General features: G+C 34.0%; 2 protein-coding genes across 3 annotated transcripts; both read left to right on the forward strand.

Moving 5' to 3' along the window:
• The first annotated feature begins 988 nt into the window (after positions 1-988).
• Positions 989-5,782, forward strand: LOC123204561 (protein ENHANCED DISEASE RESISTANCE 4-like). Of its 2 annotated transcripts, XM_044621289.1 has the most exons (5): positions 991-1,885; positions 2,150-4,541; positions 4,874-4,934; positions 5,021-5,244; positions 5,573-5,782. In XM_044621289.1, exons 1-5 carry the CDS (start codon positions 1,771-1,773, stop codon positions 5,625-5,627), a joined length of 2,847 nt encoding a protein of 948 aa, XP_044477224.1. In that variant the 5' UTR covers positions 991-1,770; the 3' UTR covers positions 5,628-5,782. The 2 variants fall into 2 exon arrangements, with proteins under 2 accessions (XP_044477225.1, XP_044477224.1); XM_044621290.1 differs by lacking the exons at positions 4,874-4,934; positions 5,573-5,782 and having other exon boundaries at positions 989-1,885; positions 5,021-5,231.
• Positions 5,783-8,726: 2,944 nt separating this feature from the next.
• Positions 8,727-12,255, forward strand: LOC123203826 (protein trichome birefringence-like 23). Its single transcript, XM_044620270.1, has 4 exons — positions 8,727-9,293; positions 9,392-9,424; positions 9,833-10,122; positions 11,217-12,255. The coding sequence occupies exons 1-4, from the start codon at positions 9,044-9,046 to the stop codon at positions 11,988-11,990; spliced, it is 1,347 nt and encodes a 448-aa protein (XP_044476205.1). The 5' UTR covers positions 8,727-9,043; the 3' UTR covers positions 11,991-12,255.
• Positions 12,256-13,088: the final 833 nt, after the last annotated feature.

Here is a 13,088-nt window from a genome sequence, read left to right on the forward strand (position 1 = left end):
CCTCTTCGATGTTTCTCTCTCGAAGGATAAAACCTTTGTCTGGAGGACGCTTTATTATCCAGATGAGATGACAAATATTGTCTTTCGTCACTATTAATCATCCTTAGAAGAAGAGAGAGACGATGATAATGATGTGGTTGGGTCTAGGTCGGAAATCGGTGGTTGGAGAGATGAATAAAAAAACTTAAGAATTTTGGGGAGAAGTTACTTTTTAAAGTTAAGGTTACGGTGAAATATTAATTTTCAAAACTTAAGGGAAAAATAAGATAAAAATTATATATTTTTGAATAATATTATTAAAACAATGGTTTTAATAATCAAAGTTGAGGTTAGACTTGAGTCAAGTTTGAATAGGAGAGTCAATTTATTTATGAAATAAAGTTAAAGAAAGTTTAACTCAATTCAGTGTGTGAGTGGGATAATGACTTGATTCAGTTCAAATTTGACACATAGTTTGATCAAGTCATGTCAAAGAATACTCAAAACGTTGTTGTTTTCCTTATTATTAGATAAAACAACGTTACTTTATCAATAAGCCAAAAACTCAACCCACAAATTTGAGCCATAAACTTGAGTTAAGCTTCAAAATTTGAACTTAAGGATAAGTTGAACTTGAACTATTCTAAATTTAGCTCAATAAACTTGAATCAAGTTATTTTTTATTCAAGTTAAACTCAAGTTAAGAATTGTTTAGACTTAATTCAGTTCATATCAACCCTCGATTAAAATTTCAATTTTTTTTTCTACTATGATTTTTTTTATTTTTAATAATTTTTCTTTCTGAAAGATTTTTTTTAACATCATTATTTATCATCTGAGCTCAATCGAATATAACTCAAACTGAATGATTCAAATTCAAACCAAAGCCCTTCTTGGAGCCCGAGTATTATACGTGATGATGTAAGACAACATACGCACAGACGTAAGTTTATGTGCATTGACTACTGGTAAATCTGACGCGCTGAAATGAAATCTTAAAAAAGTATTTGACACGGCCTTTCTGCTTTGTTGAATCGCTGCTACAGCTTTATTTCAACAGTTCCAATCAACCAAATTCCAATCAGGGTGTGTTTATTTCTTCAATCCTCTACATGGGTCTTGCCTTTCGTCAACACCAAACACATCACTGCTTTTTCAAAAACCAACTACAAATACAATACAATGCAAAGCCATATTTACAGTATTTCTTGTTCAGATCATAGAAAGTCCAATATGTTCCCGTCTAACCTACTTTATGTTAACTATTCAACTCGCTTTCCTTTCTATTTTGCAGGAAAATTGTTGAGAATTGTGTTGGTTATACTACCCTCTGAACGATTCCTGTCATGGGAAACTAAAGAATCTTAGTTTTGTAATTGGATTTTCTCTTTCTCTCTTCATTCTTTTTCTCTTTATTTTCTTATCGTTTTCTCGGGAAAAAAAGACGAGTCCTTGTTTGTCTTCTTGTTTATTATAAGTCAAGGTCCATGTTCTTCAATTGGATTTGTAATCATGTCATATTCCTGGTTTTGGTTTTCAAGCAGGAAATTGCGGGAATTTCATTCAAACCTCGAAGCTCACAAACAAAAAGAAACTCAACATAGAATATTATGCATGTCAAAACTTTTTTCTATACACTTTTTTAACCTTTGTTTTGAGCCGTTTTCCCTCTCAGTTTTGAATTTTTCTGTTTTGATCTTGAAGTAGAGTGGTCATTGTTGCGTTGTTGTCAACGTGTTGTGAATTTGATCCGTTTTAAGAGTTTGGGTCGTCGTTTTTGATGCATTAAGAATGGCCGAAGCATCCAAAATTCGTTTAGTTCGTTGCCCAAAGTGTGGGAATGTGCTTCCAGAGCTCCCTGGCTACTCTGTATATGCATGTGGAGGTTGTGATGCTGTTCTTATAGGTAAGCGTGTCTCTGGTTTTTATCATTATTGTTTATACATCCTCATTTTCTTTGCTTGGCTGAGAAATCGTAGGGGAATTGAAGAGAATTTACTATGTTTTTTAAAGCTTTCTCTTCGACGCTTTGTTCTGTTCTGCTTTGACCGATCTCTCCAATTTGTTGTGAAGTTTTGCTTTTGTTTATTATTCTTTCTCTGGTTTCTAACAAAGCAAACCAGCCAATCGGGCTATTGTGTGAGCTTACGTTAATGCGTTGATGATGCAGCTAAGAAGAAAGCGTTTGCAAGTGAGATATTGTGGGAGAAATCTAATAAGGAAAAGAATGTGGAGAGTGATGCGAATCTTGCAACTGTATCACAAAAAGTGAGTGGAAGTTTGGGCAGTTTGTCTGAGACTGACAAGGAGTGTGATGGGATTGAGCTTAAGCTTGGTAGGCGAAAAGATAAAGTTTTGGCAGAAGGAAATGTTAATTTGGTTAGTGTTTCTTCTTCTTCAAGAATGAAAGATATAGAGGTTTTAATTGATAATGAGGAAATTGATTCTAGAGAAGATCATGAGGGTTTGAGGCTTGATAATAGTAATTCTGGGATAGAAATTGAGACTGCTGGTGAACGTAGTCAGTCTCCGAAGTACCCGATTAACGTTTTGGTTGGTGGAGATGATCAGGATTTTAACTTGAATAGGTCTAATTCTGTTCATTCAAGTGTTGTGAAAGGGGTTGAGGAAGTTTCAGCCAAATCCAAAAATTCTGCAGAGATCATAAATTCAAGGGTGGTTGTGGACCAAGCAAGTGTACAAAAAGTGGGGGCTTTGGGTGTTGATGAAGATCCAGGAGAAGTTTTAGTTCAATCAAAATATTTTACTGACGAAGGACCTTCAAACCACAAGCCTAATTCAGCCTATAGGTATGGTGAACCAATGAAGAACTTTGGGTACCAGGATAGGCCTAAAATAGTTGAAAGCTTAAAACTGAACCGACCTGGGATTCTTAGGAAGTTGGACGAGTTGAAGGAACAAATCAGTAGATTGGAGGATAAACCGAGGGAAGCAGTACTTGATGACAAGAGAATGACTCCACCTGAGTCTTCTAGGAAGCGTGCTGCTCATAATGTCTCAACTCAATCATTTACCAGGGGTAACCATGTCCCAAATCTACCTAATTTCAGGCATAACTGTGGACCTGCTACCTTTATGAATGATCGTAATTTTGATTTGCATAATGTCTATCCTCCTCTGAGGCATGCCCCAACTATGATCCCAGGGTCTAACTATGAGAATCCTTTTCAGTCACAAATGCTCAGGAGGCCGCCTGATCAAACATCCCTCCTATACCCACAACAACTACCTCCTGACTATATTTCAGGACGGTACATGAATAACAATCACGATCTCCACCTATCCCATTCACAGGAACCATATTTTCATCAGCCTGCATGCTCATGTGTGCACTACTGCAACAAAAATCGGCAGGCTCCTCCAAAAGCCCCTGGCTCTAGTTTCAGCAATAGAAGGGTTGTAAAGGACCAAAGGAGATCCAATTCCTACCATCATATCAGATCTGTTGCACATGGTCCAAGGAATTATGATCCTCTAGGTGGCAATCCTCTTTCATTGCACTCTCAAGATCCTCAGTCACACACAAGATGGCCAGTTGACAATGATGCAGATGTTGAAGATTTTTATCAGAGTCTTCCAAAAAGAGTGGTGGCAGCCCATGGCAATATACGGCTTTCTCATCCCATAGCAGGTGGTGCTCCATTTTTAACATGCTGTAATTGCTTAGAGCTGCTAAAATTGCCGAGGAAAGTCATGATAATGGCAAAAAATATGCAGAAAATAAAATGCGGTAATTGCGCAACTATCTACTCAATTGAAATAAAGAACAAGAGTCTCATAGTTTCTGTTGCTACCAAAACTGAGTGGATATCTAGGAAAGCTGATGATGGTTCGTTTGGCCTTGTTAATAGAAACATAGTCGACTCAAATGTTGGTGGCATGAACTCCTGCTCCATTGATTTTGATAATTCTGGTTCAAATTTCTACTTTGCCGATACCAAGCAGAATCTCCAATTAGAAGGGCCAATGTTGAAATTGGGTGAATCTGAGAACCTGCAATGCTGTTCATCTTCGCCTTTAGTTTCTACTGAGGACCCAAAGAGCCGGGATAGTGTTGTTGCCTACAGAGATGCTTCCAATTCTTCTGATCTGCCTTCCAAAGATGGCATCTCCCCAACAATTGTGGGTTCAAGTTTCAATGAGCATCTTGATGAATCCTGTTCTATCTGTGCAGTGAGAAATTCTGGGAAGGGAAACAGGAGTAAACGGTTAGATGAAGAGAAAGATATCCTTAAGGATGTTTCCTGTCAACATTCTGGTGAGAAAGATGCATCAATGGAAACTGAGGTGGAAGTATCTTTTAACGAATATTTGTCTCATGACTCTGAAGTAAGCAGAGAAGAAGAGAAACCCAGAAACAGAAAGGGGCAAAAAGCCTTCTTGGTAGGTCTTATCAAGAAAAGCTTTAGAGATTTCTCAAGGTCTAATCAAAACAGGGTGAATGCAAGACCTAATGTTTCAGTTAATGGGCGGTGTATACCAAATCGTTTGGTTAAAAAGGCTGAAAAACTTGCTGGTCCAATTGAACCTGGAGATTACTGGTGAGTTTATTGGCTCACATAATGTTTTTTATTCCTTCAATACATATCTCAGTGTGCTTAATTTTCTTAGTACATAGATCTGTGTGTAAGGGAATACACAGTGCAATTAGGGAACTCAGAAAATAATTATAAAGAAAGAATTACTTCTTTCCTAAAAATTGAAGCACATGTATTTTCAAAGTTGGCCATCTAAATAAGGCATAATCAGAGGACTTATGATCATTCTGATTTAATGGGTTTATAACGTTGTTAAAGAATGTGTGTCATATCTCTTAGTTTTCTTTTGATTAAATTATATGGTTTTTCTTACAATTCCTATCTGCATTCCTTAGGTACGATTTTCAAGCTGGGTTCTGGGGTGTGATGGGCCAACCTTGCTTGGGCATAGTTTTTGTGAGATTAGTTGAATTCTTGATTTATATATTTCTTAGTAACAATGTCATGTCCATTTATGCTTAAGTGTTGCTGCTGTTCTGCAGCCATTTATCAAAGAATTCGATTATCGCATGCCAAAAGATTGTGCTGCTGGAAACACGGGTGTATATGTAAATGGTAGAGAGCTTCATCAGACAGATCTGGACCTGCTTGCTGGCAGAGGACTGCCAACTATGAGAGATAAAAACTACATTGTTGAGTTTTCTGGGAGAATTGTGGACAAGGACTCTGGTAAAGAATTAGATAACCTTGGCAGACTCGCTCCAACGTAAGTGCTGTGATCATTTATAAGTTTTTATAATATGCCCTCGAAACTCTAATAGGATGTACGCAACAAATTCTTACAAGTAAAGAATCTGTGAAAAACATATAAACAGTTTAGGTTCCTAGTTTTCAGAGAATCATATATTAGTATATTAGATAAATCCAATTAGCTAGGTGACGTACAATTCAGTAATTATAATTTCATTTTGATTCTGTTCTAGTGGCTGCATAATTTCATGGAGAGCTTTATGTTAGTGGTAAAATTTACTTCTCAAAACCATCAAACTTATTTTCTAACTAATGAGTTGTCAACTGTTGGCACTTTTGAACAGAGTTGAGAAGGTAAAGCGAGGATTCGGCATGCGTGTTCCCAAAATGACATTGTAATTCAGATATACCCAGTTTTTGTAGATTCTGTTTCTCGTAACCTTGTAAACAATGGGCAATTCCCCTGCCCATTTTCAGTATGTGCTATGTCCATATCTTATGCGACATGTATTTGTATTCGAAATAGCTCAGTATTAGTCTATGTGCTTGTTTTATGCTGTGTGCTAGTCTAATTTTGATAACCGACAATGGCAGACTTGAATTCTCTGAGAGGAAGTAAGAACTGTGGTTTGATAATTTAGTGACAAGGAAGCATGGTTGGTGGCTAGATAAAATAAGAGCTAGATAAAGGGACAAACACAGTCTACCATATTGCATTTAACAAGATATACACATAAGAAAGGATTTGAAAATAAGCTATAAGAAATAGAACAAGAGAGTGATTGTTTAAGTAGGTCAAGATTCTGATTTCTCATTACTAGTATTTGATTGGATCTATGGTTCCTTTTTGGTGGGAAGAGAAAGCGTCAATTTCATAAGTGATTGATTCTTTGTTGTGCTATCTCAGTTCTCCCGAAGGGAAGTTTTGTAGATTATGTCATTATCAGCCAACCACGCAGGAATTGACAGAAAAATTCACAAATCATAATCCTGGCTCAAATTAGAACTGTGTTTGCAAAGACACGCCCCAGTTTGGCAGCATCGTGACAAGGGCAGCTAGTGTGGAGCACGTACGAGATTGGGCGGTTCAACGTAGTATTTTATCAAGGTGTGACAATTGAGATATTATATTTAGGGTTAGATTCGATAGAGTTGACTCAAATTCGAAAATTGTTTTGACTTAGTTTGATTTAATTTGAATTTGAGTCGAGTTCGAGTTAAAACATTCGACTCATTTTTAATATTGAGCCGAATTTGAGATAGTTTGATCCAACTCGTAGTTTAGATAAATGATTTGATTCAATTCAAATTAGTTTTATGATTTGAATTATATTAAGTAATTATTAAAATGACATCATTTTATTTACTATTACATATAATGATGTTATTTTATTATTAAGTTACAAATTTAAACTATAAATTTAAATTGAATTCAAACTAAACTCGAATTAAATCAATTTTATTCAAATCGAATTAGAATCACTAGTAATTTTGACTTGATAATTTCAAATTAAATTCAAATAAAATTGTTTTTTATTTAAGTCAAATTTAAGTTTGAAAGTATTTGTATTCGATTTAATTTGTATTAACCTCTAACCTTATTAATCTCTTTGAGTCAAAATTACTAGTCCATCTCTTATACCACTAATCTATACGAAAGTATGCTCTGTACTTGCCTTGTGGTAGGAGAAACTAATAAACTTTAAGCTAATGATGATCTAAGTGTGAACTGGCCCTGCTTGATATTGATATCGAGGTGTAGCACGGATAGATTTGCAGTGACAAAACTCTAGGCTCTTGACAAATGGTATGCATGACAATTGATCAAAAAAACAAAGAGAAAAAAGTATACTTAGCTTAATATACATTACCAGTGATTAGGCTAAACAAATCGGGTGGATTACCGGCTTAAAAACTAGTACAAGTGTTAGATTTTTGGATTCGTATACATGGGTAATAATTTTTTGTGGGTAGGTCAGGTGTGCTCATGGGTACCCACAGGCACTTGTTATTCTTTTTACTCATCTTCTTTTCTCCTTTAACATTAAATTTACAATACGTCTAATATAAATTTTATATATTTTTTCTCCTATTAATATAAAATAAACTTAAATCTATCTAAAATTATACAATTTGTTGTGTTAAGAACAAATTTAAAAAATATAATACTAAACACTTTATTATAAATATTTATTTCATATTCAATATTAAAATTTTTTAAATTTATAAAAAATATTTTTATAATTTAAATTAAAATTTCGTTCCATAATTAATATTAATCCCCCGACCTGTACTTATTAATGTGAGTCAAATATATAATTTTACTTAAATTCTTTAAATTAGTATTGAATACTAGGTTCTGCAGGTAACCCGTAATTCTATATATAATTTAAAGAATTTAAGTAAAATAATTCATAAGATCAGATACAGATTTTAAAAATGATTACTTATTTAATATTCTGATTGAATCAGCCCACAACTCCCTGATTGAATCAGTCCTTCTACCAGGTCTACCAGTAATATTAATTTAATTTCTATTAATTATTATATCATGTGATGTCCTACCCAATCATTCGGATTAGTACATTAATTTTACATGATAAATAAATAAATCTAGATTAATTTTTATTGGTTCCCAATCTGAAGCAGAAGAAGTGTGCCATTATGATTAGCCAATAATCTTGATCAATTTTAAAAGGCCAAAGCACTTATTCTCACCAAAGTATCCCCTTGTCCCGTATTTCATTCTTTAATTTTAAAAATTTTAAATACTTACTTATAAATAGTTAAAATTAATAATTTTAGAAATCAAATTATTATTTTATTTGTAATATTAAAAATAAACTAAAAATTTAATCTCTTTTTCTCTCCTAAAATTTTAAAACTAAAAGTTTCCTCTTAATCTAAGTTTTAAAAAATGACAATTCTCTCTTAGGATTTAGTTTTCAAATATTCGACATTAAATTTGACACTATCATTAGTGATAAATATCTCCTGATACCTCATCTCCCTCTAATGGCTAATTTGGAAGCTTAAACAACGTCAATTGATGTCGAAATGAAGTTAACTTTGTCTTCTTAGATAAGATGTTTCATCGAAAAAGATGAAGATAAGATCCGACGATGTTTCATCAATTCTTATGAAACATCGTCTCCTGTTGAGTTTAAGATTGTTGATTTGAGAGGAAAATGGTGAGGGAGTGATTATTAGAGGATAAGAAAAGAAATGCTATCCGAGAAGCGTTGAAGATGAGTTTGAATTTTGAAAACCAACCCTTAGGAAAAAATATTATTTTTTAAAGTTTGACTTATAGAGAAAATTATTAGTTTTTAAGATTTAGAAAAAAAAATTTTAAAGAATTAAGAGCTCAATTAACTTTAACTATTTATGAGTAGGGAAATAAAATTTTTAAATTACAAATATAGAAACTTAGAATAAGAGGATGCTTTTAAGTGGGAAATGGGCGTTTGGCCATTTTAGAAACAAGAAAACCCCAAGTATTACTGATCACTTTTAGCCTTGGCTCCTCCCAATGATTTATCAAAATGATTAAACCACCAGAAATGACACCTGTCGGCATACGAAGCGCTAGACCAGATTTAACAGTCCCCCTTTGGGCAAGAAACCGACAGTCACTCATATTGAAAAGCTTCAATGTCTGTCCCTGTGATCTACTTTTATGATATATTCTACAGTTGTGCATGCAAGTAGCATGATTTAATGCAGTACCCAGATTCTGTAAGTTATAGTCTGAGCCCATTTTGGTTTCAAAAGAGCTACTTTTTTGTGGGATAGATTGATTTAGAGGAGAAAAAATGAATTTGAATGGGAAGCTATGTTTGTCTCTTAACAAATACAACCAGCTGCTTTTAAAATTAGCGGTTGCCATTCTCTTGATGGGTCTAGCATTTAGGTTTTTATTTTTTAGCTCCCACGAGTTTTTTTCGCCTGATCTGGAGACCGCGCCCGCTGTTGCAAAAAGTGATGTGACTGAAGCAACACCAACTGATAATTTTACCATTGATGTTTCAGCATATGAAGATCAGAATCTGGAGCCTGGAAAAGGTAACTATTTTGGCTTCTTTCAATTGGGATTTTGTTTTTATTTCTATATAGCCTGCATGATGATAATGATCTGTCTCTTTTGTTTTTCAATGCTTCAGAGCCCTATGATGAGAATGAGATGCCTCAAGAAGGTAAGGAATTAATCAAATTTGATTGTTGGATTGAGTTATTGATACTTTACATTTTCTTTTTTTTTTCTCTGTTTTAGTGTAGTATTGCAATACTTCAGATCATTAACTCAGCTAGGAGTGTAACTAGTATGATGATATCTGCAAACCAATCTTATTTCGTGATTGTAATTTTGATATTTGTGTTGGGTCTACCCAATTTTTTTGTTTTTTGTTTTAAACGTGATACTAATGAAGATTGGTGGTTGTGCAAATTTTTATGTAATGCCATTTTTGTATTGATTTATTGCCTATTAGTCTTATTTAGTCTCCCTTCTACTTGGTTTTAGTATCTCTAATTTTTGTTTAGTCCGACTTACAAGCTTGCTGGAGGTTTTTGATTTGATGGAAGGGATTTGTGGTTGTTACCAGATCAGGAAGAAGAAAAGTGTGATATTTTTACTGGGGATTGGATCCCGGACCAATCAGGACCTGTTTATACCAATGAAACCTGTGCCTTCATTGAGGGTCACCAGAATTGTATGAGAAATGGGAGGCCTGATTCAGGGTATTTATACTGGCGTTGGAAGCCACAAAATTGCCAGTTGCCTCCATTTAATGCAGAAAAATTTCTCAACTTGATGAGGAATAAAACATGGGCTTTGATTGGTGATTCAATATCTCGTAATCATGTGCAGTCATTGCTGTGTATGCTCTCAATGGTACGCAGATTGTTGTAGCAAATTTGAATGTTTACTTTGGATGGTTGAATAAAAGCCAAGATTGGTCTTTTTCCCTCCATGCTTTTACTTTATGATGAAATGTTTTTCATTATCTCAAATGAGCTATCAAATTTGTGATGCCTAAATGTTTTATTTCTCCAATCCAATATAGAGCATGTTTATATGATTGTGATTGGAATGACCTATTTTGATGGGGTATCCCTAATGTTATTTTCATGAAAGTTATTTTATGGAGTTATCTATTAATGTTATTAGTATTTAGGTGACTCTGCTCTTTCAATATCTTTTTACCACATAAGCTATCATAAACAGCCATTATGTGTTTCCATTTTTGACCAGTTGCTATCGATTTTACCTTATACTTTGATGATGTATGATTCATCTTCAGTAGTTACAAATTCAAATTGATCTTTTGAATGAGCATAACCAAAAAGTTCATAATACAGTAAGCACTCTGTAGTTGATATGGTGCTATCTAGCCAGAGTTTGGGCATGTGCCATTGTTAGCTCAGGTGTGTCACCATGTTCTTTTCTGCATATTTGCCATAATATCTTATTGCAAAAGCTTGTTAGTTTCCAGTTTGTTCTGCTATGTGATAGAAAAAGAAGTATGATACTGGTTCATTGCTTAATTGTTCAAGTTTTAATGAACATGATAAATTGTTTTGTCAAAATGGAAGATCCATGATTCAATATGTTTTGCGGAGTATTGAATGTTACTGATTTGTTTGCTTGAGTTAGTTGGTAGAATTCAAATAACCAAATACTCATATTTAAAAGGTTTTTCACTTGGATGAATGATACCTTGAAAAACAAATCTAATAAATATTGGAATAAATTAAAATGGCATTCATTAGGTAACTTGTCAATTAATGTAGTTTTTGGGACCTTGTTATATTCCCTGGTGAATTGTGATACTTGAATAAATGCCTGTTGTTGTTGATATGGGTTAATTATGCTCTGTCTTTCCAGTGTTTGATAGTATTTTGATTACATGCTGAGAAACTTGTGCCAAGTTCATTACTTTACCTAAAATGAAAAGCCTTACTGGGTTCAACTCTTGTTGTCGTCAGGTTGAAAAAGCTGTTGAAGTTTATCAGGATGAAGAAAACAAATCTAAAACATGGCAGTTCCGCTCTTATAACTTCACCTTGTCAGTTGTCTGGTCCCCCTTCCTTGTTAAAGCTGCAATTTTTGAAGACATTAATGGTGTTTCAACATCTGAGGTCGAGCTTCATCTAGACAAGCTTGACAAAAAATGGACTGAGCAGTATTTTAACATTGACTACATGATAATTTCAACTGGGAAATGGTTTCTCAAGTCTGCAATCTACTATGAGAATGACACGGTAGTGGGCTGCCATTACTGCCCGAAACGGAACCTGACAGAGCTGGGATTCGATTACGCCTATAACAAAACCCTCCATCAGGTTATGGATTTCATAGCAACTTCCACGCACAAAGGGTTGATTTTTTTCAGGACAAGCACACCAGATCACTTTGAAAATGGAGAATGGCATAATGGGGGTACTTGTAAGAAAACAACACCGGCTAAACAAGGCAAGATTGAAATAAAGGACTTGCACAGGATTCTACGGAACCTGGAATTAGCAGCATTCCAGGATACAGCTGCAAAAGCAGTTGAAAATGGGGTAAATTTCAAACTTCTTGACTTTACTAATCTTTTGTTACTGAGGCCTGATGGGCATCCAGGTCCATACCGAAATTTTCATCCATTTGCGAAGGACAAAAACGCTGCTGTTCAGAATGATTGCTTGCATTGGTGCTTGCCTGGACCATTAGATGCTTGGAATGATGTAATTATGGAGATGATGCTTAATACATAAGAGCGTTAATGATGTTGGTGATGAAGAACAGATGGAGAATGAGTTCCTTCTCTTATTATTACTTCAGCATTTTTTTGATTTGTTAATGTATTCTCCATCTGTTCTTCTGTACTGAAATTAGTTAAAATTCTGGTGGAATCAAGAAAAGAGATCAGTTTATGAGTAGATAGAGCTGATTTTGATTTGTTAATGTATTCTCCAAAGTATTTCTGGGAAACTTAATGCCTGTTGAATTGAACAATATATTATTTGCTTATCAGCTTCACTTAGGTATAGTGTAGTTTTTCAGCCGCCTTGAACTATGATAGCCGAACCAAAAAAGGGTCAGTTTGAATTCAACTCACATTCATTTAGTGTAGTTTTTCATTCGTCGTGAACTCTTGAACTATGATAACCGAACCATAATGAGGGTAAATTTAAGTTCAGCTTAAATTCAAAATGGTTAACTTGAGCGTAAGCTAGTGATAAATTCATCAAAGAAATCGTGAAAAAGTAAGACAAAAAAAATCATCTAAAAAGAAATTGAAGAATAAAAAAAGTTATCAGGGGAGATTAAAAATAGTAAAAGAAGATAAAAAATCACTGCAAAAAATAAATTTGTCAACAATTTTCTGACGATTTGATTGAATCAAGCTAGGGTTATTTTTACTTAAGTTTGGCTCATATTAGCTGAACATCAAACCCAATTGACTTCATTCAAATATGTCCCTAGTTAAATTGTAATTTGGTTTTACCATGATATAATGTATTATCATGTTTTTAAATAATGAAAGTTTAATTATTCCTAAGCCCATTTATGGTAAAATAAAAAATAAAAAAATGACACGATGACTGGATTCTAGAACAATGGCAAATTGGTTTACCTTAACAGCCCCAAGCCGCTCTTAAATATATAAAGAATTAATTTTAAAATTGGCCGACGAACTATGTCCCGCCCAAGATTTAGTAAAAAGACAAATATATATTTACAGTAGTTGAAAAACTTAAATGTTCATCCAAAATTTAGTCTATTATCACACACCTAAGAATTTTTTATTAGGGTTAAAGGTAAAATCATAATTTTATTAATAATATAAAAATAATTAAAATTATATCTCA

Source organism: Mangifera indica, chromosome 20 (assembly GCF_011075055.1).
Source record: "Mangifera indica cultivar Alphonso chromosome 20, CATAS_Mindica_2.1, whole genome shotgun sequence".
In the NCBI taxonomy this organism is placed as follows: domain Eukaryota; kingdom Viridiplantae; phylum Streptophyta; class Magnoliopsida; order Sapindales; family Anacardiaceae; genus Mangifera; species Mangifera indica.